Source organism: Cebidichthys violaceus, unplaced genomic scaffold (assembly GCF_023349555.1).
Source record: "Cebidichthys violaceus isolate CVI_PGR_0920_01 unplaced genomic scaffold, fCebVio1.0.p SCAF_23, whole genome shotgun sequence".
Taxonomy (NCBI): Eukaryota; Metazoa; Chordata; class Actinopteri; order Perciformes; family Stichaeidae; genus Cebidichthys; species Cebidichthys violaceus.
In genome coordinates, this window is record NW_027176406.1 from 5,907,983 (window position 1) to 5,931,983 (window position 24,001).

General features: G+C 40.1%; 1 protein-coding gene across 1 annotated transcript in view; it reads left to right on the forward strand.

Moving 5' to 3' along the window:
• gcgra (glucagon receptor a) overlaps positions 1-23,645 on the forward strand; it is a 34,346-nt gene extending 10,701 nt beyond the window's left edge. The window contains exons 2-14 of the mRNA XM_068718729.1: positions 12,008-12,155; positions 12,636-12,732; positions 13,911-14,018; positions 14,159-14,253; positions 14,418-14,512; positions 15,250-15,439; positions 16,916-17,075; positions 17,251-17,311; positions 17,877-17,946; positions 19,621-19,709; positions 19,823-19,967; positions 20,842-20,883; positions 20,972-23,645. Of these exons, the coding sequence (XP_068574830.1) occupies positions 12,102-12,155; positions 12,636-12,732; positions 13,911-14,018; positions 14,159-14,253; positions 14,418-14,512; positions 15,250-15,439; positions 16,916-17,075; positions 17,251-17,311; positions 17,877-17,946; positions 19,621-19,709; positions 19,823-19,967; positions 20,842-20,883; positions 20,972-21,337 (1,572 nt within the window). The 5' untranslated portion in view covers positions 12,008-12,101 and the 3' untranslated portion in view covers positions 21,338-23,645. The remainder of the gene's footprint in view (positions 1-12,007; positions 12,156-12,635; positions 12,733-13,910; positions 14,019-14,158; positions 14,254-14,417; positions 14,513-15,249; positions 15,440-16,915; positions 17,076-17,250; positions 17,312-17,876; positions 17,947-19,620; positions 19,710-19,822; positions 19,968-20,841; positions 20,884-20,971) is intronic.
• Positions 23,646-24,001: the final 356 nt, after the last annotated feature.

Consider the following 24,001-nt stretch of genomic DNA (forward strand, 5'->3'; position numbering starts at 1 on the left):
GGCTCACTCATTTCCTTTTTTTGACAATTTCTATCTAAAATTTCTCTGATTCTTTTTAAAAAGAAGATATGCAGAATGTTTCAAGACAATCAAATGCATACATTTGGTAAATGTTTAAATTTGTGCAGCAACATTTTTTTTATTTTGATAATCAGATTTTGACCCAGAGGTTTTTGCTTTGTTGATTTTTCTCTCACTTCTTTGATATTCTAAAGCAAATAGTGTTAACATCTTAGATTTTGTTTGGTATTCATTTTTAATCCTAGCTAAAGGTGAATTAATAGTAGGTCGACATAATTTATTTGGTTGTCTAAGAAAGTAAACTAATTGGATTTTGGACTGTTGGTTGGATATAACAAGACAATTTGTATTTTTTGCTGATGTTTTACAGACTAAATGATTAATCAATAATAAAAAATAATGGATATAAGTATAGTATAGGTCCTATATTATAGTTTATATGTAGAGTTACATATTTTAGTGACATGACTGTATTATAGCAGCACACAAATCCCCAGATGGAATGTATAGACCGTAGGAGGAACATTGTTGACCTATATTACATCTACATCTACCAGAGCTGCTCTCCTTCCCTCGCTCACTCTGCTGCTCGCTGTTGATTGAGATGTTAATTTCTCGTTTGCGTCGCACCACTTTTTCTCATGGATGACTTTTGCTGCTGCGCAGTTCATGTTTTCTGTGATGGCAGGCAGGATGCTTGTAACTTGTAAGTTATGTTACGATGTGCAGACCTGTGAAATAATAAAGCTGTATGTATTATTAAAGGACTGATGATATACAGTCCACATTCATGGATGCGCTCTCTTTTTGGCTTTTTACTGCATCAAATTTGTGCTTGTAGATAATGTCTGGTCCAGCGACCCAGGCTGTTTGTGTGGTTAATTCATTCATAAGTGGGGTCACTTGCAACAAGTGAACCCTGATCTCTTCATGGGAGAATACATGCCACTTAAGGGCTATTTAGGCATCTCTGCAGCTCAGAACACAACTAAAACGTAAGCGTAGCTGCCTAACAGAGATGGCTCTTTAAGATTAAATACACTGAGGCACCTTTGATTTTTTTGTTGCTAACAAGCAGCTGGAGACAACTACAAAACAACAACTTAGTATGCATGGAAAAAAAACCACCAACCAGACACCTCTGGCGAGCCGAAATTATTTTGGGAGCATTACAGAGCACTTGAGGCGAAAGTTTACATAATGATGGCTTTAAGCATCTACTGTAAGTGTGTGTTTGTGTGGGTGAGTGAGAGCAAGTGGCAGAGCATAATGTGTATATAGCTGAGAAGATGGATGCGTCGCTTTGCTTTTCTCTGCCAAGTGGTTGTGAGGAATTGAGTTCATTTAGATTAAGGGTGATACAGATGCTAAGAGGGGGAAATGGAGTGAGATAATACAGATGAGGAATACCAGCGATAAAGAGGAGGAGGGGTGGGAGCCGAGCCAAGTGAAATAAAGACAAATCACCACAATCTACTTTATGTTTCACAGTGGGAGAAATAAATCTAGTTCAAAGGCAATTAATTCATCATCATCATCTAGAGCCACAACGTTGCTCATATTAATATATCTCTCTGAATCAAAGCAATTTGTCATCCAGTGGAATGATCGTATAGCGCTAAAGTTCTGGTACAGACTGAGGCTACACACGCTTGTCAGTGGCATACATTCATTGTTTGTTATGGTCTCCTCAGAGGATTTGGTGATTATAAAAACATAAAACAATACCAACCTTATTCTCTCTATTACAATAGTGATTCAACAAACATCCATATGATTAATGCTTGAACGTCTACCGTTTAAAGCTTCTATGGCGTAAAGTCTCTCTTTCCTCCTACACAAGAGGAGATGTGTAGTTTGTTTTTACAAAAACAACAACTGGTAGAAATGAGAAGAAACCTATGAAGCCATTATCTGCGCTGGCTTTATGGTTTACTTTTCCTTTTTTTACCTGATCTGATAGTGTTGAAGATGTGAAGTGCACCAACCAATAATTACCTCTTTTCAAATGTTCCAAATCTGTGTTTCCATTAAGGAGTCCCTGACCTCTTCCTCTTGCAGCTTCTCCTTTGTAAGTTATGTTTTTTTTTGGAGCTGTGCTGCTTTGCTAAATAAAGTTTTAGAGAGTTGGTGTATCTATGTATGGTATCAATGCAGTTTTGCCACTGTCTATGACAAGCCAAGTGTTTAATAAATTCCAGGCTTATGGCGGAGTGACAGAGCTGCATGGAGATGCTCAGAGGATTACTGCACATAAACACTGCCTGCCAGCATCCATAAGAGCTGGACGTACAATAGAGCTGTGTGGATACACACTTAGGGCTCACCCAGGTCTATTTAGAGTTACCTCATAAACATTTAACTTTACAGAGGGCATTGAGAGGCTTTTGCGAGTTCCTCCTCTGAACATATTAAACATTTAAAATCAGAGTATTTTTGTGTGTAAATATAGTACAAATTGGGAATATCTCTGAATGTGGCGACATTGGAATTACGTGACAAAGTCACGTAATTTACTGTACATCCTTTGTGTCTTCCTTTTGTCTTTATACGTCTCCTCTCTATTTTTTGTTTTGTTCTGGAGCCTCATTTCTGTCCATAGTCTTTCTAAATAATCCCATCCGTCGACTATACAGTACACGCATCATCTATCAGGAGCAGTCTCATTAGTGTCCCCATGTCTGCTGAAAGTGTTGATTGTGTCTCTTTGAAGTTTTCAGATCTGCTTTGTGACTCTGCCAAGTCGTATTTTACTCTCGGGGGACAAACTGGGTTCAGAGACAGTGAAAGGCATGTTTTTTTTCCTTTCTTTACAATCTGTATTTGTTTATTTCCCTTAACAAACCCAGTCCCCATCGGACTTAATTATGCAGGTTTATCATGTGGTTTTGATTGTTCACACCCCAAAACGAACAGCAGTACCATATTCTTAGCAGAAATAATGCATTTCGTAATGCTAATTTGCAAGTGTTGGCAGGTGAAATGTCTGTTCGCTTCTCTTCTTGCTTGCTTTGTTTATACAAAATCTCAGGCAATTGGTGGTGTATGTTTCCTGGAGATTTACTACTGTGACACTGTAGTCCTTCTAATTCTCAAGAGACAGCTTTGAAATGCTAGTTTTGTGCTTTATATGCTGCTTTAGTAGAAATGTACAGTCACAAACCACTGGCTTGCATTTGTTGCCCTGATGAAACACTTTGCCACTGGATTTAAGTTATAAGTTATGCATGGTCCCTCAATGCGATAATCAGCCAGTGATTGGTGGGGATTATTTATCTGGTTGCAGTGTGTGAAGAAGTATTCAGATGCTTTACTTCATGCATCTATTCAAATATTACTTAAAAGTAGGTAAGTATTATGAGAAACATTTACGAGAAAAATACTCATTATGCAGAGTGACCAGTCAGTGTTATATTTTTATTACCACCAATGCATTAAAGTATAGGCAGTATTTTAGTGCTGTAGAAGGTCTCAGTAGAGCCCATTCTAACTAGTTGTTATCATGGTTGGTAGTTTACATAATAATGTTGTATTATATTTTATAAAAACATCAAATGTGTATGTTTAAGTTGCTCAAACACTCAAAATTGCTTTGAGCAGATAACTTTGACTCCTGCTATGCTGAGTTAGCGGTTAATGAGTTTCACTGGTATCATCTATCAATGCAGTGTTTTTGCATTCTTTCATTAGAGTGTTACAAGCACCTTTCAGTGCGATTAGATTTTCTCAGATTCTGATTCTTGTTTTATTATTTCTACATTGCAAAGACTATATGTATGTATTGACACATGCGTAACCAGTGATGCCAGTGGCTTAGGCCCGCTGTGTGGGCCAGCTTTGTTCATTTTGTTCACTTGTGTAATGGAAACAGTTGGAACAGCTTGTGATGAAAAGCACTAAACAGTTTCAATAACCTCATGAATATATATCAACTGAAATAAGCAGCTGAGGGCAGATTATGTACAATTTTGAGGGAGGATCACATTTCCTTCTCATTCTTGGACTAGCAGATAATTTACTCAATTTAAGTGATATGTGGGTAACAAACTGTACGTAGTTAACAGTATGGCCATAACACAAGGTAGAGAGGATTGACAGCAACATGTCGTTTTGATAGCTACAAGACAAACATTTTTAATCTTTGACAACAAAACTGCAATGCGATGAGGCTTTATTGTTACAGTTACCAAAATACACTGTGGGCAACAACCACAACAGAAATGTCAATTTGCCAGCACAAATCCCCGCTTTTTGTCATGATCAGTGACTGAGTAACAAGATGATGAAGTCATTGTATTTAATGCGTTCACGACTTTACCATTCACATTTTGATTATTTATTAATTTAAATAACAAACAAACTGCCGCATTATTCAGTTTTTGTCTCACAGTTGAAAGTCTCCCCTCACGTCTGACATAAGTAATCTGTTTATCCTGCGTCACTAGCTCTGTCCATTGCATATTCATGTGGATGCCTTTAGTTCATGTGTCAACCACGAAAATGGATCCTAAGCCACACAACACATTACGTGCCACCACCAAGTAATGCGTTGGTAAAGGGTCGTGGTAGTTTCACTTATTTTTGTGAGACCAGGTTGGCTAAATTAGCTCAAACCTATAGTTTGACATTTGTTCTATTTTTTTGTTTCTTAACAACAAACATATACACCAATATATCTGCAATAAGCTAATATCAGCCAAGATATGTTTTAAGACAATTAATCCATCCCTTTCTTTAATCTTCAACAAGTCCAATGTGGGTTCCTCCTCTGCAGTGATGATTACTACAAATAAATTCACTCGGTTTATGAAACTGTAGAAACAGTGTAGGATGGTGAACATGGTAACTGATAATCAAAGGCTCCCTGTTGGGCTGTTGTTGCTTCACAGCAGGCATAGATCAAAAGGTCCAACACACCTCATAGAAGAGTGTATGAAACAGCATCCAACACTTCCCACACACCCATAGAAAATCCCCGTACACACTCTGACACAATAAAAGGTACATCTCAAATGTTATACAATCGTTTGTCATTGTCTCCCGCCCACATATATCAGATGTGACCTCTGAATAGTTGAATGTTGACAATAGCCTGCACACAGAAGAGGCATTGAGCATCCAGCTGCTGGGTCACTGGAGCCGCGATGCGACGCAGATGAGTCGCACTCTGTTGCTTCACAATGTAACAGGGTCAGTGACAAACGTTTTAAGCAGTTCAGAGGTTAGCCACACAAAGCAGCTGAAACCATGTGTGCTGTTAGGCTTAACACTATCTCTTCCATATCGCGCACACACTATTGTTCCTGTCATGCTTTTGCATGAGAAAGACACAATAATGTAATGATAACGAAAATAGTTTGGGTGTTGGTCAATGAAAATATCCTTTATTAGGGTATAAATACTGTATGTTTTTCTCTCAATAAAACATCTCTGGAAGCTGAGGAGACAGGTGATGAACAATCAGATAATCATGTTACTACTGTGTCTTACTATTAACAATTAGTGATTCACTGTATTTGTGCAATACAATTATTCTGTCTGTATATATAATATTTTTTAGTTTTTAGTTATAGTTATATTTTAGTTATTGTGGACTTTTTACTTTTTTACTTAGTTAGTATTCTTACTGTTTATTACTTATTTATAGTGCTGTGCAACGATTACAAATATATTTTTTATGTGCAAAATTCAATAATGAATTAAAAAGTAGTGTATTGCACACTTTTATTTTAAAAGTACTGCTATATGAAAAAAAGTGCAATAACATTTGGTTTACAAACACTTTAAACAACAAACAAACGTTATTTTTAACAGCAGTATTCCCTTTACACTGTAACAGATAAAATACAGTTATAATGATTCTGATAATAGATATTCAGCCGGTGTTCACAACTTTATTTTCATGTGTGTAATAGATGCAATTTGAAATATACACCTTGAAAACTGCAAACCTATCTACGTTTTTTTTCATGTTTCTTAAATTGTCAGCGATAACTAAATGATATGCTTATTATACATATTCTAAACAAAATTATTGCAAAAAAAGCAATTTTTTTTTTGCTTTTTTTGGTATTTTGGTCAGACACATATGCAACGCTGATTAGAGTGTAATATGTGTGGTATTATTTATAAATGTACGTTGGTACATAGAGGGTTATAAGAAGATGTGCTTGGAGGGACTTAGGACCCAGGGGAATGTAGGTGAAGGAAGCAGGAAAAGACGGAAGAGACGCCACACAAACTGCTGTTCACCTCTTGCTGCCTGGTGTTATGGTTTAACCGATGCGTCTGTTGTTGTCGTAGTTATGGCAGCTGTTGCAAATTGACGCATTCGGCTAAAGGTCTCCAGTTAACAGGGTCCCTGGTTAAGCTGTAACACCGGTTCCTGTTAAAAATGTCTGCTTAATAATAAAAAAAAACTTGATAAAATAACACCCGATAAAATAATTGTCGCCGTTAATTAATTAATGCGTTAACGCGATATTAATGCGTTAACTTGCCCAGCACTACTTATTTATAATATTTATAATCTTGTTTTTAACTATGCATCTTGTTTGCACTATCCACTATGCTGCTGTAATCCTGTAAATTTCTCTGTAAACGCAAAGCACATTTTAAGCACATCTAATGGCTATTTGCATACTCGAGTGAGAAATGTTGATTCTTCAACAAAACTCATTTGTGCTGACACATTCCACTTACATATTCTGTGAAGTACAATGTCCCGTTGACTTTTGAGCACATGTCTAAAATGCATTCATGTAAGAGCAGCTTGGGCCCAGTTGTGGAATATTTTAGGAAGGCTATAAAAAAAGGAACACTTCAGCAAACACTTCAACTAAAATGATCATGTTCACTGAGGCAAGGAAAAGGAAAAGGTATATAATGTAGAACAACGATCAAAACCTTGGACTTTACATTTTCCAAACACCAACGGAGCGAATGCCAACAGGCAGCAAACGATTACATCCCCTAACAGACGTGACAACTGAATCCCTCAGACAGACTGACCAAATTAGGCTACCAGCAATGTGGTTGTTAAGCGAAGAACATGTTTTATGGATAATCAATCACAGACACAACCTGCATTATGTAGACTTGGTGAGACTGCATGTTTTGAGACTTTGAACGCTACACGGTCAAACTCATCAATGAAACGGTTTAAAGTGGGGTTGCCAATTTTCAATTGTCTTCGTCTTTTTTTGACCCCAAAAGTCTTGAGCTGAGTCAGCTATTGGTGAAAATTGTTTGGGTTAATTTTGTTGTGTGGTGTTGCATTTCTTACCACTATAGCACAGCTATGATTCAATTGCACAGCAGAATGTTTTTCAGCAATCAAAAACATCAACAGTAAACTGCCTCTTGGCAGCAGTTCCTCAGGATCAAAGATCAATCAAAGAAGCAGTTTTTTTCTCAACTCAAATAGAATCACAGATATTCACTAGTCACACTTGGAGAAATCCATTGCATAGAGAACACTATTTGTGTTGGGATGATACAAAAGGCGGCTGCTCTCAGTGTTTGTGCAAGTTTAAAACATTGGCACTGGCACACACTGCAGAAAAAAGTTTTTTTGTTGCTAATAGAGTTTAATAAGCAGCTGAGGGAAAGCTTCCTCTTTATTTATTGTAATTGGTATATGTACAGCTAAAGAACCATCGGCTATAGAAAGCTTCCAGGGAGAACTGAGATTCTTTTGGGTTTTGTTGTAACAGATTTGCTGAGATGCTGTTACTGCAAATCAAACCACTGATCCACTTTTATTTATTACTTGCTGATGTGTCTTTTGGTAATAAGTAGAACATCAACAGGATGCTTTTGTCAGGATGAATTTCCTGTTAAGACACAGTGATCTGGTCTGTAACTTTGCCTTGGTCGTGTTGAGGTTCTGTTGATTATGCAAGTAAAATGTACTTTTACAGAAACATCCTCCTCAAAAACACTTTGACACTTTCTGAAAATTGCTATTGGCAATGTATCTTGTATATCTGCTTCGAATGGGTGCCCAATACATTGAAAATATAAAATACATCTGAAATCAGATCAAAAATCTGGCTCCACATGCAACAATAGGCAAGTTCTCTGGGGTTTTTCAAAATAATTTGTGGGGAATGTTGGAAATCCCTTACTGACGTAAAAGTAGACAGGCCAGGCAAAAAAAACAAACAAACAGCTGAAATGCAAACAATAGTTAATCCATTTAGATGTGATGATGTGTTAATGGTTGCACAACAGCTTACAGAAAGAAAGAGAGACCAAGACTGAGTGAAGACCGAAGTTAGTTTTCTGCACAGAACATTATCTTTCAATCAGCCACTGCATAGAAAACACCAGCAGTTTTACCGTCAAATAGCTGAAGCTTACTCAGAAACGGATAAGAGTGCTATTTACTTGAAGTGGTGCATCGTCTTCTCTGCAGCAGCCAAGTCGCAGAACATGTAACAGCATGATGCTCGGTATCCACTGAACTCTGCTTCACCCTATTATCAGATAGTGAGGCTCTCGTTCAGCACGTTTCTGCTCAGTGTAACATCTGCAGCCCTAAGGTATGAGCGGCTTATTTAGTCAAAGCACGGCAAGCAGGAATAATACACGAAGCGACTTTGGAGTTGTGCTGCATCTTCTCGGTTGATGTCTCTGTGAGATATTTCAGAAACAAAGCTACATTAGTGAATGTTGTGATAAAAAATGCACGAAGGCCTCATTCAAGGCAAGGAAAGTTGTGTAAGACGGATGATGCAGGGGGCTTTTTCCCTCACTGTCACTAGAACCTCTGCATTAGGAAAGCTGCATGGTAGATTGTTGCTCGGGGACATTTTGTGAACCGGACAGTTATTGTGTTTTCCGAGAGGTTTGTTTTTAATCCTTGCTGCTCCCCCTCAACCTACAATCACGCACGCATCCTCTCCTTTTGTAATTTTATTTGTTAGACAGTGTAATCAAATGAAAGGTAAGTACTCTTGAACAAACAACAGTAATTGTTAGTGGCCATTGTATTGAGCCATCCAACATACACTTGAACAAAGAGCAGTTTTTATGTTGTTTGGAATATTCAGGGAATTTGCGTCATTCATTTGAGATTGTCAATTACTCAAATAGAAATAAATGACGAGGCATTATTCAAACAAATAGCTGTCTGTCCTTGGAATCAAAGGCAGCAAAGGGCATTTCGTATTTCAGTTCAAATTGTCTGGGGAAAAAAAGAGCATTACGTAATTTTTTACACATCCCCAAGCAGAGGTGAAACATTTTGGCTTGGTAACTCAAAAGAAACAGGTCCAAATTGCCTGACAGGTCCCTCTGGCTCTGCCGTCTAGCTCTCAGCTGCCACCTCTTAAATCAGATGTGCAACAATAGCGATAAGAGCTCCAGGTTATTTCCTGGAACAGACAGCTAGCATTGCTAAACAACACATGTCCTAGAGGACCTCCATTGGTCTGGATCTATAGCGGGTCGAGCGATTCACAGAGGCTTAGCTCTCGCAGGATATCATAACCGCAGGATATACGAGCTTAACTAGCCTCACACCTTCAAGCCCATTAGTTCCACTCCAGCTCTAATCTCTATAAAAAAGATTCAGCATATTGCAAAATTTTGGTATCGCAAGCGCTCTGGTTTCCACTCGTAGTCTGTCTCTCAGAGGACCAATAACGTTTGAGTGGGTTTTAGTTGCGTGCAGTTAGACGGTCCATGTGGAGAGCAAAAGAGGCCGAAATGTAATCTCATCAACCCCATCAGCTATTGTCTGACGACGATTTAGCTTTTTATTAGCACGGTTAATTGGCTACTTGTGAAACAATCCGGTCGAGGACGTCATCTCGCAACTCAAACTCCAGTCTTGCGTCTCAAGTTGCTAATCTGACTGTAAACAATGAGTGGCGGAAGTCTACACAGGAACCCCAGAAATATAGTCCATGACGCCTCCCCCCCAAGGCTAAATCGCCATCAGACCGATTGCTCCATCTTCCACCAAATGGGTGACGTGCTTCCCATCATCCTGCATCAAACGCATCCAAGATGACATGTATGTGACAAATCTGCACAAATAATGCACGTGAGACTTACGAGCATATGTCCTCAGGGTGTATCTTTAAAATTCCTCTCATGTTCTTTTTGTTGTTTCTTTTAGCATGCTCACTTTAAGGAAAGTCTCATTTTGTGTTCAGCTTTGGGGCATCTGAAAATACGCAAATACATGAATGAGTCAAAGAGAAAACTTCCACACGTGAGACGTGAACATTTGTAGGATGGTAAGAGAAAGACCTTTGGTGTAAAGGCTAAGGAGTAAGATACAACAGAGAGGGGTCTTCAGTGTGGCATTAATGGTCACCTAACTGTAGCGCGTGCTTCACTTTAAGAGATAAAAAAATATGTGGGATCTTCACTAATGTGTAATTGTCAGTGTTACGAGTTTAAGGACATAAACATGGGCACAGAAAAAGGTTTCTTTTTTTCTCTGCCTTGCTCTGTTACTTTGACATAACCTCTCTCTGTCTCTCTTTCATCATCCCTCCTGCAGGACTGAGTTTGGTTAATCATTGCTCCTACTTGATGCTACGTTGCAGAAAGTGGTGCAGGTGGACTGGTTTGTTCGGAAATAAGCTTCTAGATGTGTTTGTGTGAATAGAGAGCAAGAGAGCGAGAGAGAGAGAGAGAGAGAGAGAGAGAGAGAGAGAGAGAGAGAGAGAGGGGGAAACCCATGGAAAACCGTCACACACTGGCGTAACACTCGTGCCGTAAGCAGCAGCAGCATGTGCTCACCCACGTGTGGGTGTCAACCTCTCTACTACCCCAACACATGCTTACATATTATGCACTATAAGAACTCACTCTTACAGTAGAGATGTTCGGTTTAGCAGAGCATAATGCCCGGTCTGGTGGGGTTTGACATAGTTTTTTTTCATGCCATTAGTGTAAATAATGAAGAAGATGTGCCTCTAACGTCCTAATGAACCTGGAGTTTTTTAATCAAAGCTGACCTCTCATACCAGAGATGCGTCTTTGTTTCAAGCCACTCGTGTTGCTGTAAAACTCAGTACATTAAGTGTAATAGCATTTGAAACTGTTGTTGTGACTTCAACATGTCTGATGGTGTTAAGGGCAGGAGAGACAGTGCTGTGATCTCAGCTGGACGGGTGCTGACCTCATGTCAGACCAGACAAGAGTAGCTCTGACCCCTCAGGCGCCCGGGGCAATCAGTCAGTCTGTACTGCAGCTAATGCTAACAGCATCCTGTGGTCATTATACTGAACAGGCCATTTAGAAAGCATGGCTCTTTGATTTAGATATTATCTAAAGTCTGACTCCCAGTAGAGCTTTGTAATATATAGTGGGGACATTTACATTGTGACTGGAAGTTCTCAGCAGCTCGTTCAATCCAGACTTCAGCCGCTTGTTGACATTGTGCTCTTATCACTTGAGCAAACACACCCCCCGGTAAAGAGAAATGATAAACACATCAACATGAGCCACCCTCCTCGTCGCTGACACGAGACTAGAACAGAATGGAATTTGAAACGTTTTAGCCAAAAATGTTTCCATGGTCAAGGTGTTTTTTGCAGAAACGTTTCAGATTTCGTTTCGTTCTCCGGCTTCAAACAAAATCTCTCGGGGGAGTTTGAGGCTTCAATCGATGCACAGGTGAGTGACCTCTGGCACACGCTGACACACACTCGATCAAACACTGACAGGCTTTAAGATGAAGGTGGACAGCAGCTGACTGTGACTTCCTGCATGGGTGCAGCTCTGCTGAGCCACAGCTGTCTTATTGATGGGACAAACAGCATTTTAGCCACGTGTTTGATGTTCTGGACATGTCTCGTTCCAATTAGTCCACTTTGCTAACCGTGGCTTAATTATTGTTGTAATTATGACCCAACCTTTTCCTGTTTTGGTCCTCTTGTTTCTCGCGGCCAAGTTGAGCCAAGCTAATAAGTGGTGTGTTTGCAATGAGCTTTGATGGATTGCGTGTCTCTGTGTCATCCAGGCAGTGTGGCGAGCGTAGATAAGCCCCCTTATGTGGTGAAAACCCTTCCTCGTCCTGCAGTATCCCCTCCCAGCACCAACAGCAGGCATAAGGGATGTCACGGCTGTTCCTTTTTTTGGCAATGCTGATTGTCTCCTGCTGCATTGAGGTAAGTCCACAGAGCGCGCACACACACACACACACACACACACACACACATACAGATTTATCCTAGAAGTAAACAGCATCCACATAAGTCTGTGAACTGCCATTAGTCATTGGCCTTTACAGTGTGGGGGTGGGTGTTGTTTCTTTAGAGTCGTGGTGTGGAAGCCTAAACAAACCGTCTGTCCTTGTTGAATTTAATCACATGAGTATTACAGTGTAAGACCCCCCATGTAGACAACACATTAGAGTGGGACACAGTGTCTTGAGAATGTATTGTTCACTGATACTGTATATATGAAGTGAAGTGAAACAAATGAATGCCAATTCATTTAATGCACCCGCTTTGTCTTCATGGTTTGTGTGGAGCCCACATTCTCAGCATGTTTCTTGCCCAATTGCCTCACACTACATCAATACAGAATAACAGGCCTTCCTCGTGTAACTGGACTGGTTTGTTGGGTGTGCACCACCGTTTCCTTAGGTGTCTCCTGCTGCTTCTCTGGATAAGCTGAAGGAGAGTTGGAAGTTGTACATGGAGGAGTGTGATCGCAACAACAGTCAAGACCCGCCAAGCACCGGTGAGCTAAAAATACTGTAACTCATTTTTAATGTTTAAACCTGCAATAACTGATTACTTGGTGTCTGCAGAAACAAGCCGTAAACACAATACTGGCATATTATCATATTCTACAGTTGATATGGCAAACCTTTTAGCCTACAGTTGTCTATTTACACATCCAGCAGATTTGGAGCAATTCAGAAACATTCATTTGGAGTAGCGTGTCTGGCCGCCTGATGAATTAAAGTCCAACATTTACTCTACTTTTAGTTCTGTTTTTGGTCTCCACCAAATCATTTTCAGTGGGTTTGTCAATATGAGTGACAACTTACATGTGAGTAAAAATGAAATTCCATCACCAATCAATACAAATTGTAGGTAGTACGGCTCTTATCCAGAGACAAAACAAAGTGCAACATAATGATAAGCTACGATTCCTTAATCACCTTTGGTGCTGTGACAACATTTCTGAGAAGGTAAATATGAAAGACACGTCATTTTTTTTTATATTTAAACAGCATTTACCATCACGATGCAGTGTGAACTATATCTAATGCAGTAGAGCTGGTAATGGTTAGGTCACGGTGTCACTGGACGGAGCGGCGGCAATTTCCGCTCCCTGCTCAAACCATTGAATAATCACTCTGCTTCCAGCGGCTCCCAGTTTTCTATTTGCTGCACCACACTCTCTGCTTTCTGGCTCCAGCTCACTCCACCAACAGCGTTTAACTACATGCCCTTCAGTTGCATTATAGTCTGTGAGCTTGTGGAATAGAGATGGAGAACAGTGATGCTCCAACTTTCAAAAAGGCCGCTTCCCACACTTCACATGAAATCACATATCCGTGGCACTCATACACCGGTCCTGTCACCCCATGAGTGTGACAGCAAAGTAGCAGGAGCTGATCATCCACCTTTTCTATACACTAACAGCCGGTACTGTTGACATCCTGTGTTGAGAAGATGAAAGGTGTGTTAAAGCAGAAGGTCATTGATGGAGGACTTTACTCTGAAGTCAAGATAAAAGACCAAGAGGTGTACAGATGTTGGCCACCAGAAGCAATCACTTCAAAGACATTATTCCATGACTTAGACTTCTCTAGACCATAGACACATTGACAAAGACATATTGTGTAAGGGCGGCAATTGTATGAAAAAAATGACCCATATTTCATATTTGTTTGTTTTTATTCCCAGGCCTCGTGTGCAACAGGGAATTTGACAACTACGCCTGTTGGCCTGATGGACTCCCCAACACCACAGTCAGTGTGTCGTGTCCTTGGTATTTGCCGTGGCACCATAAAGGTAAGAGACACGCGGATCAGCGGATACACGCTGTACTGTCATGTCGCTTCAGAGTACTTGGAAATATCCTGCAGAGAAAGACAGCTGTCCGTGATGACTGGACTTGACTTGAAGCTGTGTCGGTCTTTGTTTGTGCTTAGTTCAACATGGCATGGTGTATCAGGAGTGTGATGCAAACGGCCAGTGGGTGACAATGAAGAATACCAGCGAGTGTGACTCTAATGATCCAAGTCTGGTAAGAACTTTCTCTCTTGCATAGTTAAGAGAATTTCTTTTGACGAATAACTTTTTTAAAGGTCAAATATTAGGTGCAATGTTACTGTTAAAACTGAAACTTCCCCTCTCAAATAAAGGACACAAATCTAAAGTCTATGTGTTCGTCTGCATTTTAATTTGCAGCAGTACTATGGCCATATTCGGATCATGTACACTGTGGGCTATTCCTTATCACTGGTGGCTTTGGTGTTGGCGCTTGGCATCCTCATATTTTTCAGGTAATAAGGATTTTTGGTTGGACTAATTTCTAAGAGATGGAGCAAAGTATCAGGAAATAATTAGATATAGTTGAGCTGCCTCAAACACAACAGGGAGTGGAATAATTACATTTAAAGGAGTAGGTAGAAATCTTGAGAAGTGCACTTCTTTGCTTTCTGGTGGAGAGTTGGATGAAATGATTTATACAATGATTGACACGTCTGTCCGTTAATAAACACAAGGATTCAGCCAGCAATCGGTTAGCTTAGCTTACACTGGAAACAGCTGGCCTGGCTCTATCCAAAGCTAACAAATCTACCTACCAGCACCTCTAAAGCTCACCAAGCAACACCTTATATAAAAGTGTAAAATTACATTTGCCATTTACTATTTCTTGGCTCTGAAACTTCCTGGAATCTCTGCTGGTTGCCGAGCAACAGCTCTCAGCCAAGAAATAGTCCGACACAAAACTCCCGGTGAAAATATTCACGCTTTTGTATGAAACAAACAAGATGCAACAATTGGTCAGCTTTGAAGGTGCCGTTGTTTCCCTGTATCCAGTCTTTATGGTAAGCTACGCTAACCAGCTGGTGACTGTAGATTCATATTTTAAATCCTCATCCAACACAGGGTAACAAAGTAAATTACCATATATCCCTAAATCCCTAAAACTATTACTTTAAATAGAAAGCTGTATTGCAACTTAGTTGATCTTGGAATAATTAGGGTGAAAACATTAAAGCCTCTCATTCATCAGGAAACTGCACTGCATGAGGAACAATATCCACATGAATCTGTTTGCCTCCTTCATCCTGCGAGCGCTGTCTATCCTCATCAAAGACGCTCTGTTGGAGGCCAACATCACGTCGCAGGACCTCAGCAGTGACCAGGACCAGGGGTTCCCACGGGCATCTATGCCTCCAGTGGAGCTGCTGGTCAACAATGAGGTCAGTAGTGATCCAACAAGTAGTCATAAAGGGGAGTGTTTTACAAACGTATGTACTTTGTCTGTATTTTTGCAAAGGGGAGGGTATTAGTCTTTTTTGGGATAGTTGAGAAGGATATTTTTTTTTTTTTCAACACTCCAAATGTCACGGTGCAGGGGGCAGGATAGGCAGGGAGGCCCCAAGCGCAGAATGTAGAGACTGACAGACTCAGTGATGATATTTAAATAGCCCAAAAAGTTTCACACAGGCAGGTAAGTAAAGCTGGCAGGGGCAGGCAAAGGAAAACCCTTTACAGCAACGAAAGACAACCCGACAAAGAACAAAAGGAACTGAGGTGGTATAGTGACATTAACAAGGGAAGTGAGATCAGCTGAGCAGAAGAAGGTGAGGTGAATGCAGGACTAATGAGGAACAAGTGAAACTGATCAAGGAGGAAAAATCATAAAGACAGGATGTAAACCAAACACGACAGATGAGGAGTGAACTTTCAAAGTAAAACAGGAAACAGACTAAACAAAAAAAAAAGAAAGACAGTTTGTGCATTCCAATACCTATAGTATCATAGTATAGAGTATGCGAGAAAAATATTTAGTGTGTCCCTATATACCATAGTATGTCAAACGCAGTTTGCCAAAAATACTACAATGTACCACTGCATTCTGTCACATTTTGCATGTTGCATGCATACTGCATGCAACAGTACGCGCTTTGTAAGGTAAGCTGCAGTGTGTACTAAAAGTAAAAAGAAAAAGCATGTGATTTGGAGCACAGCGCATGACACTAAATTTAGATTTAGAGTTTTGCAAGTTTAAAAACTGAAGTATAATAATTTACCCTCCCTTCTCACTCCAGTCATTTTCATACGGTCCCTAAGAATTCGGGACAATGCCAAACAGAACAAAACCAGAAAGCTCTCAACGCTGCAAATTTATGTTTTAAATAATTTATTTTATATCTGGGCCAAGGTCTGCCTCAAAGCTTGCATTTTTATGCTGATGACTGGATGTAGCCATTGTGTACCCTATACATAATATACATAATACTACTACATAAGGTCAGTCAAAGATTGTACAGTAAACTTGGCCTGGATATGTGCAGCCATAATTATGACCTGTATAACAGCACTCTGATGAGATAAATGTGTAAAGTAAAAATAGTGGTATGTATAGAAAGTGATAATGGCATTCTTGTGAAAGGGTAATGGCCACTATAAGGATAATTGAAGCAGCTAATTATTCATAAAGGGAGTAGAGTTAGTGTTTGGGGGTCACAGCTGGCTGAGGCTGGGTTAAAGTGGCTGCTGTTGTACAATCTCATGGCTGTCGGCACAAAGTCTGAGTCCTGGCGGCAGAAGGGGCTCCCATCTGCTGCAGCGCTGTTCTCACCATTCACATCACTCTTCCTCAAAAATGTTTACCATCAGACTTGCTTGATATTTTATTCGTTTGTGGAATAAACCTTGCTGCTGTCTTGCAGACAGCAGTTAACTGTCGCATCGCCATGGTGATGATGCAGTACAGTATCATGGCCAACAGCTACTGGCTGCTGGTGGAAGGCATCTACCTCCACAACCTGCTGGTCATCACCGTGTTTACAGAGAGGAACTACTTCAAAATCTACCTGTGCATTGGCTGGGGTGAGCTGGTGGATAGGGGGTGCAAGGTTATGCATTATGTGCTGAGTGGTACTTTTTGCATGAAAGGAAATGAAATGAGAACAGATGTATTAAATGTATGATTAAATGTAAAAGGCTGAAAGGCTGGTGGATAAAAAGACTGCTTTGCATTTAGACGGCTCTCATTTCTTTACAGGTACCCCGTTAATATTCCTTGTGCCCTGGGTGATAGCTAAACACCTTTATGAAAATCAAGAGTAAGTTTCCACAACACTCCCTCTCTCTCTTTCTATTCACTAACGCCTTCCATCTGTAGCTGCTATCGGACATTGGCAAACATTTGACATTTTAGCTCACTTGTGTTGACAGATCCTCATATCCGAAAAACAATCTGGCAGGTAGTCTTTCTCTTAAACTTATGATTGTTGATACTCACCAGCTTGCGTCCAATTTAACACTGAATTACCACACGAGGAGTTGGCTGCACCTAAACTTTTCACAGAAGCACTTTTTTGTGTCAGAACAGCGGTGTTGGCATGTTTTTAATATTTCATGTACGCAAACCTAGGATCTGGAGTGCACTCTTAAGCAGCAAATGGGAGTGAAAGGGATCTTAAAACTGCACTTTCTAAACCGCTGACACAGTGGGATGTTATGTAAAGTTTTAAAATCTCATCATGGTGCCGTCACATTTCATCAGCAGCTTTCTGAGTTGTAAAACAGTGTAGTGATATGTGTTTCAGAGTGAGCCATGTTTGACAGCATGTGAGGTGTTTCTGGTTTCCTACAGTGATTTTTTTCTTTGTGATTTTCTTTTTTTAGGTGCTGGGGGCAAAATATAAACATGAATTACTGGTGGATCATCCGTTCCCCAATACTGCTGGCAGTTGTGGTAATTTCCCCTTCCTTGCTCTCACTCTGTTGCAGCCTCCTGTTTTTTTTTTTAACCATTACGTTCCCTCCTTTCTCATTCTGACATGCCGTTTTCTAATCATTTGAATTCAAAGTGCCACATAAGTTGTTTATTCATTTTTGCATTGACAAAAAAAGTGCAATCACTCTAAAATCCTTCATATTTACCATTCCAGCATTTCCACTTTTTCCATTCATACACTATTCAATATTTAACACTTCATTTATTCATGAAATTTAAAAGGCTGTCTATGCTTTAGGCCAAACATCTGGAAAACATCTTAAGAGTCAAAGTTTTTTGGATTAAAGAAATTCGATTTTTGCTAGCTAACCCCTTTCCATACCGTGACCAGGCCTTTGTTGAAGGTGTGCCCTGCAAAGGTCAGTTCTTAACTTTTATATAAGTCCGATTTGTCATTGCTTTAACATCAGGCCAGTTACACAGACATCCCGGCATTTTCCATGCATTAATCTTCCTGCTAAGTGGCCTGTATCTCACAGGAATTCCTGTGTTTGAGTTGTCACAGGGACGGGAGGGCTGCTTCCCATTCCAATGTTTCCCTCTTTACCCTGATCCCACCATGTTCAAGGTGCACATCAGTAGAAAACTACACTCACGTGTATGCCTCTGCAAGAACATGTGATTTTGTTATTGTGAGGCAGTTTGGAGGGGTGATGGGTGGGTCAAACAAACACAGGACTTTGGTCCAGGAGATCCAAGATGAAACTAAAAGTACACGTTGACACATCACTTGTTAGTTACATGAGTCGCTAGTCACTCTGTAGTGATGTGAGTCATTAGTCAGTCAAGATAACATCAACCACGCTCTTTTCCTGAGCCTAAGGGGTTTTGTTGCCTCCCTGAGAAGACGTCAGTTTATTTTGAAAAGATGCTGTGCATCTAACTATTGCAAACTGACATGCCCTCCCTGACACGTCCAAAACTGACACTGGAGAGTGTACGAGTTGGATACTGTACACATTGCAGTGTATGCATATAAAGTATATATATAGTAGTTAAATCCACAGCATGCTTATAATTTTGAGGATGAGGAGAAAGCTGCAAACCATCTATCACAAAACTTTTAAAGTGGTACGTATTTGTCTTATTTTAAATTTATATAATTTTTACATTCCAGCCTTTTATTGAACAAAAATGGGAAAAAATGTTTATAATAATCACAAAATGTCTGGACATATGATTGCATTGCATGTACATTATGTCCTTTCAATTCTTTCATTCGGGCATCTGCAAATTACCAGTAACATCTTAATTGTAAAGGTCACATCATGAGTGATTTTCATTAGAGGAACTCCTGCTGTTTCTTGAAATGTCAGCTGTTATGAAAGGGTTCCTTGATATCACTGCACTCTAATACCAATAGTGGAAAGTGCAAAACATGTTGTTTTTGTATTTATCCATGCAGTGTTGATGGTTCTCATTGGAAATACTTTTTTGTATGTACAGTATGTGGATTATGAAAAAAAACACATCGCTGTTGAATTTTTTAAGTGTGATTTTTCAATGCTTTGAGCAGCAAAGCAATCCAAACTGTACACCTCAAATGTGTTTCAGGTGGCAGACTTTGCACATAAAACCTTTATCATGCAATTAAACAGTTACTATAAACACCGGTGTCTCCGTCTTTTACAGATCAACTTCCTTATCTTCATCCATATCATCAAAATTCTTGTGTCAAAACTTAGAGCGCACCAAATGAGATACACAGATTACAAATTCAGGTGAGTTCAAACGTTAAAACATTTAATTTATTTTTTTGCTCTTTACATCAGAAAATTCTCTCCACTTATTCTGTCCTTCCTCTCTTTTTGTGTCTCATTCCCATCCATCTCAGGTTGGCTAAGTCGACTCTAACCCTGATCCCTCTGCTGGGCATCCACCAGGTGGTCTTTATCTTCGTCACGGACGAGTCCACAAAGGCCACCATCGGACTGCGTCTCACCAAGCTCTTCAGCGACCTCTTCTTCTCCTCCTTCCAGGTTAGACTTGTAATTTTCACAACAACAACCCCATTCATGAAATAATTCAGCGTCAACAGTCAGCTTAGATCAGGGGTTTCGAGTGAGAGGTGAGACACTGATGTGGCATCTTTGGCTAATAATTTCCTTTCTGTACCGAGTCAAAAACTAAAAGAGAAAGCAACAATGTGTTCTGGGGAGAGATGTGAGATGAAGGGGTAAGACATGGCAAAACAGGAAGTTCAAATCACGGCCATTGTTCTCCAGTTTGAATCAATCTTAACAAGATTAATTGGAAGACAGCTGCAGCTGAAAATTACATTTATCGCCTAATCAAATAAAAATCTTATAATTCATTCTACACCAAATTAACAGTAAAAATTCATGCTTTCATCTTGTCTAAGTGTCATTCCAGATGAGTTGTTTTCAGCGATACAGATGTTGCGTCATGTCTGGGTTTGCCTTTCCCCAGACAACTGAGAAGTGCTGTATTCACTCATGTGTCAGGAGGATTTACATTAACATAATGAGCTGCCTGTGCTGCTACATGGCTGTGGCACACAGCGACACAATGACAGTGACCTTTTCGATACGGGGACACAGAAGACGTGTGTCAAATATAGACAAGGGAAGCGCCTTGATTAAGAAAGCAACAGCGAGAGACCATAAGACAAAGTCTGGCTTCAAAGACAACAGGAGATACTGTGACATGCATGTGATTGCACTCCGTAGTTTTGTCATAAAGCAACAAATTTACAACTGCCGCATTTAACCAAAAAAATAAGTGCATGCATTGATGCAACAGCAACACATTGGATTGTCAACCAATACTGAGTTAGTTCCTGATTAACTCATGACAGCTACAATATTCACTCACATTATTTTGTCTCCACAGGGTCTCTTGGTGGCCATCTTGTACTGCTTTGTCAACAAAGAAGTGAGTCTCCTCATTTGTGTGACAAAAAATGACTTTTCCCCCGTTATCGCATAAATATCATCTGCTTTTGTCTCCGTCATCTCCTCAGGTGCAGTCAGAGATCCTGAAGAAGTGGAAGCGCTGGAAGCTAGGGAGGAACATCGAGGAGGAGTACCGCCACACCTACAGCAATACCCCCAACACCAAGACAGCCAGCCTGTTGAACCACGTCTCCCGACTGCCTCATCTCCCAGACATCGCCAAAACCTCGTCCCCGGTCTGCAGCCCTGAGGAGACGCACATGCTTGTGGCTGAATGCCACAACGGTGGGGTCAGCAGTAAGGGGGCGAGTCAGTGCGCCTCACCCATTCACGAGGGAACCATCAGCAGCTGCACACTACTGGAGGACATCAGCCTTACGGACAAGGTGCAGTGTTACGAGGGTCAGAGAGAGAACGTGGAGAGCCACCTTTGAGAGGAGCTGTGAACAGGAACATGATGAGGAATGTTGGAGGGCCTTGAGCTCTCATCTGGCTCTGACATACTGCCCTGGGGGGTTGTGAAAAGCTGGACTGACTCATCCGTCAAAGCGTTTTTTGTCCAGAGACCGATGTTACCTGAAGGCCAAGTGGCACTCGGCCCTCTCCACAGCCTGAGAACGGAGAATAATACGGCAGACTCTCACACTGAGAAGTCTAATGTGATGTGAGCCTCGTGAATGGATTTCTGTAGATGTTTGTCGGACAGCGAAAATAACTGCTGCATGTTGAACAATGCAGCATCTCAAGGCAGATATACCATGCAAAATAATAATAATTAAAAAAAAAAAAAAACCTGAAACCTCAAATTGCAACAAAACAAGACAAACAAAAAAACAAACAGGGTCATTGCTTGAGCCTCTGCTTTACTTTGTGCTGTGTATCAAATGTGTGTTTTGCGGTACTGGAGGTTTAAGACAAACTGGATATTGAACTACCTACACAAAAAAGACCAAACAAGTGACTCAAAACTAGATGGTAGGGAACAGAGGCTTTTCTATTTCTTTTGCTCCTATATCTGTAAATGGTTTCTTGTCTATACTGACTTTGATGAAGATGTACAGAAAAGAAGAAACGTTCTGCTGGCTGTAGCTCATACAGTAAGGTGACCACAGTGCTGCTCTAGCAGCCCCATACAGGGGACATTGAAAATTGGCAGCTGCTCTCATCAGGACATTCCTGGCCTATATATTGACATTGAAAGAGGTAAAGAGAAGGGGTGAATTATAAATAACTTAAAATGATCATCGTTTGACTAGGTGTTTTACAATAAAATGTGTGTTTTTTATACCTTGGATACCGCCTACAGTTGTGACTGTGTTTATGTGCCAGGTGTGTTTTCAAGGGGAACAGTTGCAGTTCTGTGCCATTACATGTGTTTTCCTTTCCCCCTTGCTATCAAGATGTTGTCTGACTCACACACCCTGGCGTACTATATGAAGCTCTACACAGTAGCCCACTCAACAATTGAGATGAGAGCTGATAGGAGAAAGCGTGCACTCGGATCAAGGATAAAAATACACAGCAAATAGACATGACCTGTAAAGCCACACATGCATAAAGTATGAATCAAACACTGTGACTCAAAGTAACATGTCAACTCTGGCACAAAGGTGTTTTTTAAAAAAGTCTAAATATAGGTTCAGGCAGTGCCATCCCATCAGTATTTACATTGTGCAAATGCCAGAAAATCAGAAAGCCTGTGTCAGTGATGCATCCAGTACAGTGTTTAATATTCAGACTAATCCTGTCTGACACTTAGAACAATCTCTGTCCCCTGAAAGCAGAACAAAACCTCTAATGACAAAGAAAGCAAAATTAGCAGCGGTACATTTGCGGCATTGATTTTTAAAGAAAGGACGCCTCCTACAGAACATAAATCTTTGAGTTGCTAAATCTTTTGCCAGAACTAACTCAACTTGACTGTGTATGTATGACTATTTGCACAATGTTAATTTATAATTGGTAAACTGTGTGTGTGTGTGTGTGTGTGTGTGTGTGTGTGTGTGTGTGTGTGTGTGTGTGTGTGTGTGTGTGTGTGTGTATGTGTGTGTGTGTGTGTATATATATATATAGATATATATATGTGTGTGTTAAACAGGTGATTTATTTGATTGCTGTCAATATTGTATTTGCCCATGTGTATATTTTTTCAGGTGAGTATGAATGGGTGTGGTTTCAGTATTCCAGATTTGTGGATGTTGGATGAATCATCGGCTGCAGCCAGTTAAGCGATAGGTTGATATGAACCAGTACAACTGGGTTCACACAGAGCACAGAGGTGGTTATGAGTCCCACTCTAGCATATACAGTATGGCACCACATGACATTCCCAGAAGTCATGCCTATGTAAAGGCATAAGAGGGACACAGCTCTGTATTTTATTATGGAAGCTACTCTCAGTGTCATTTTGTAGTTTCACAGCTAAATTAGAGCACGACAGCAGCATGTTTGTCATCCAGATAATAGCTCTATGCATTTACACATCAGCCAGGTGCAGGCGTTGAGTCTGTTAAAAAAAAAAAGACAAAAAAGGCTATTTTTCATCAACGTCTGCTGAGGATTGTAATAGAGCAGGTAGATAGCCAATACTCAGAAGTGAGCTGGGAGCATGATGCACACACTGGCGCTGCTGTTGCCCAAGGGTGAATTTACAGTGTTTTTCTTGTTTTCCAGGGCGGGAGAAATGCTCGGATACTGACACAGTAACAAAGGAATGTTGTGCACTTTGAGTGAAATTGTATTCAGTAGAGTATATATATATATATATATATATATATATATATATATATATATATATATATATATATATATATATATATATATATATATATATATATATGTGTGGTCAAAGTATATTGCTAATTTTATTTCAAACTAATACATGTATTTTAAGCTGTGACCATAACTATGTATGTTTTTGAAGCCAGCAGCTTGGGTCACTCCCCTTTCTGGACCAAAGTGGTTCTGTCTGAATGTATTCTATAGGAGCCCAGATCAGAATGCTGCCCTTTATTTTCTCTTAAAGGTGGTTATGTACAGTACATTTGCTGTGAGGAACTAATCAGTAAAAACTGACTGTGTTCAGGTGTATGCTGTTC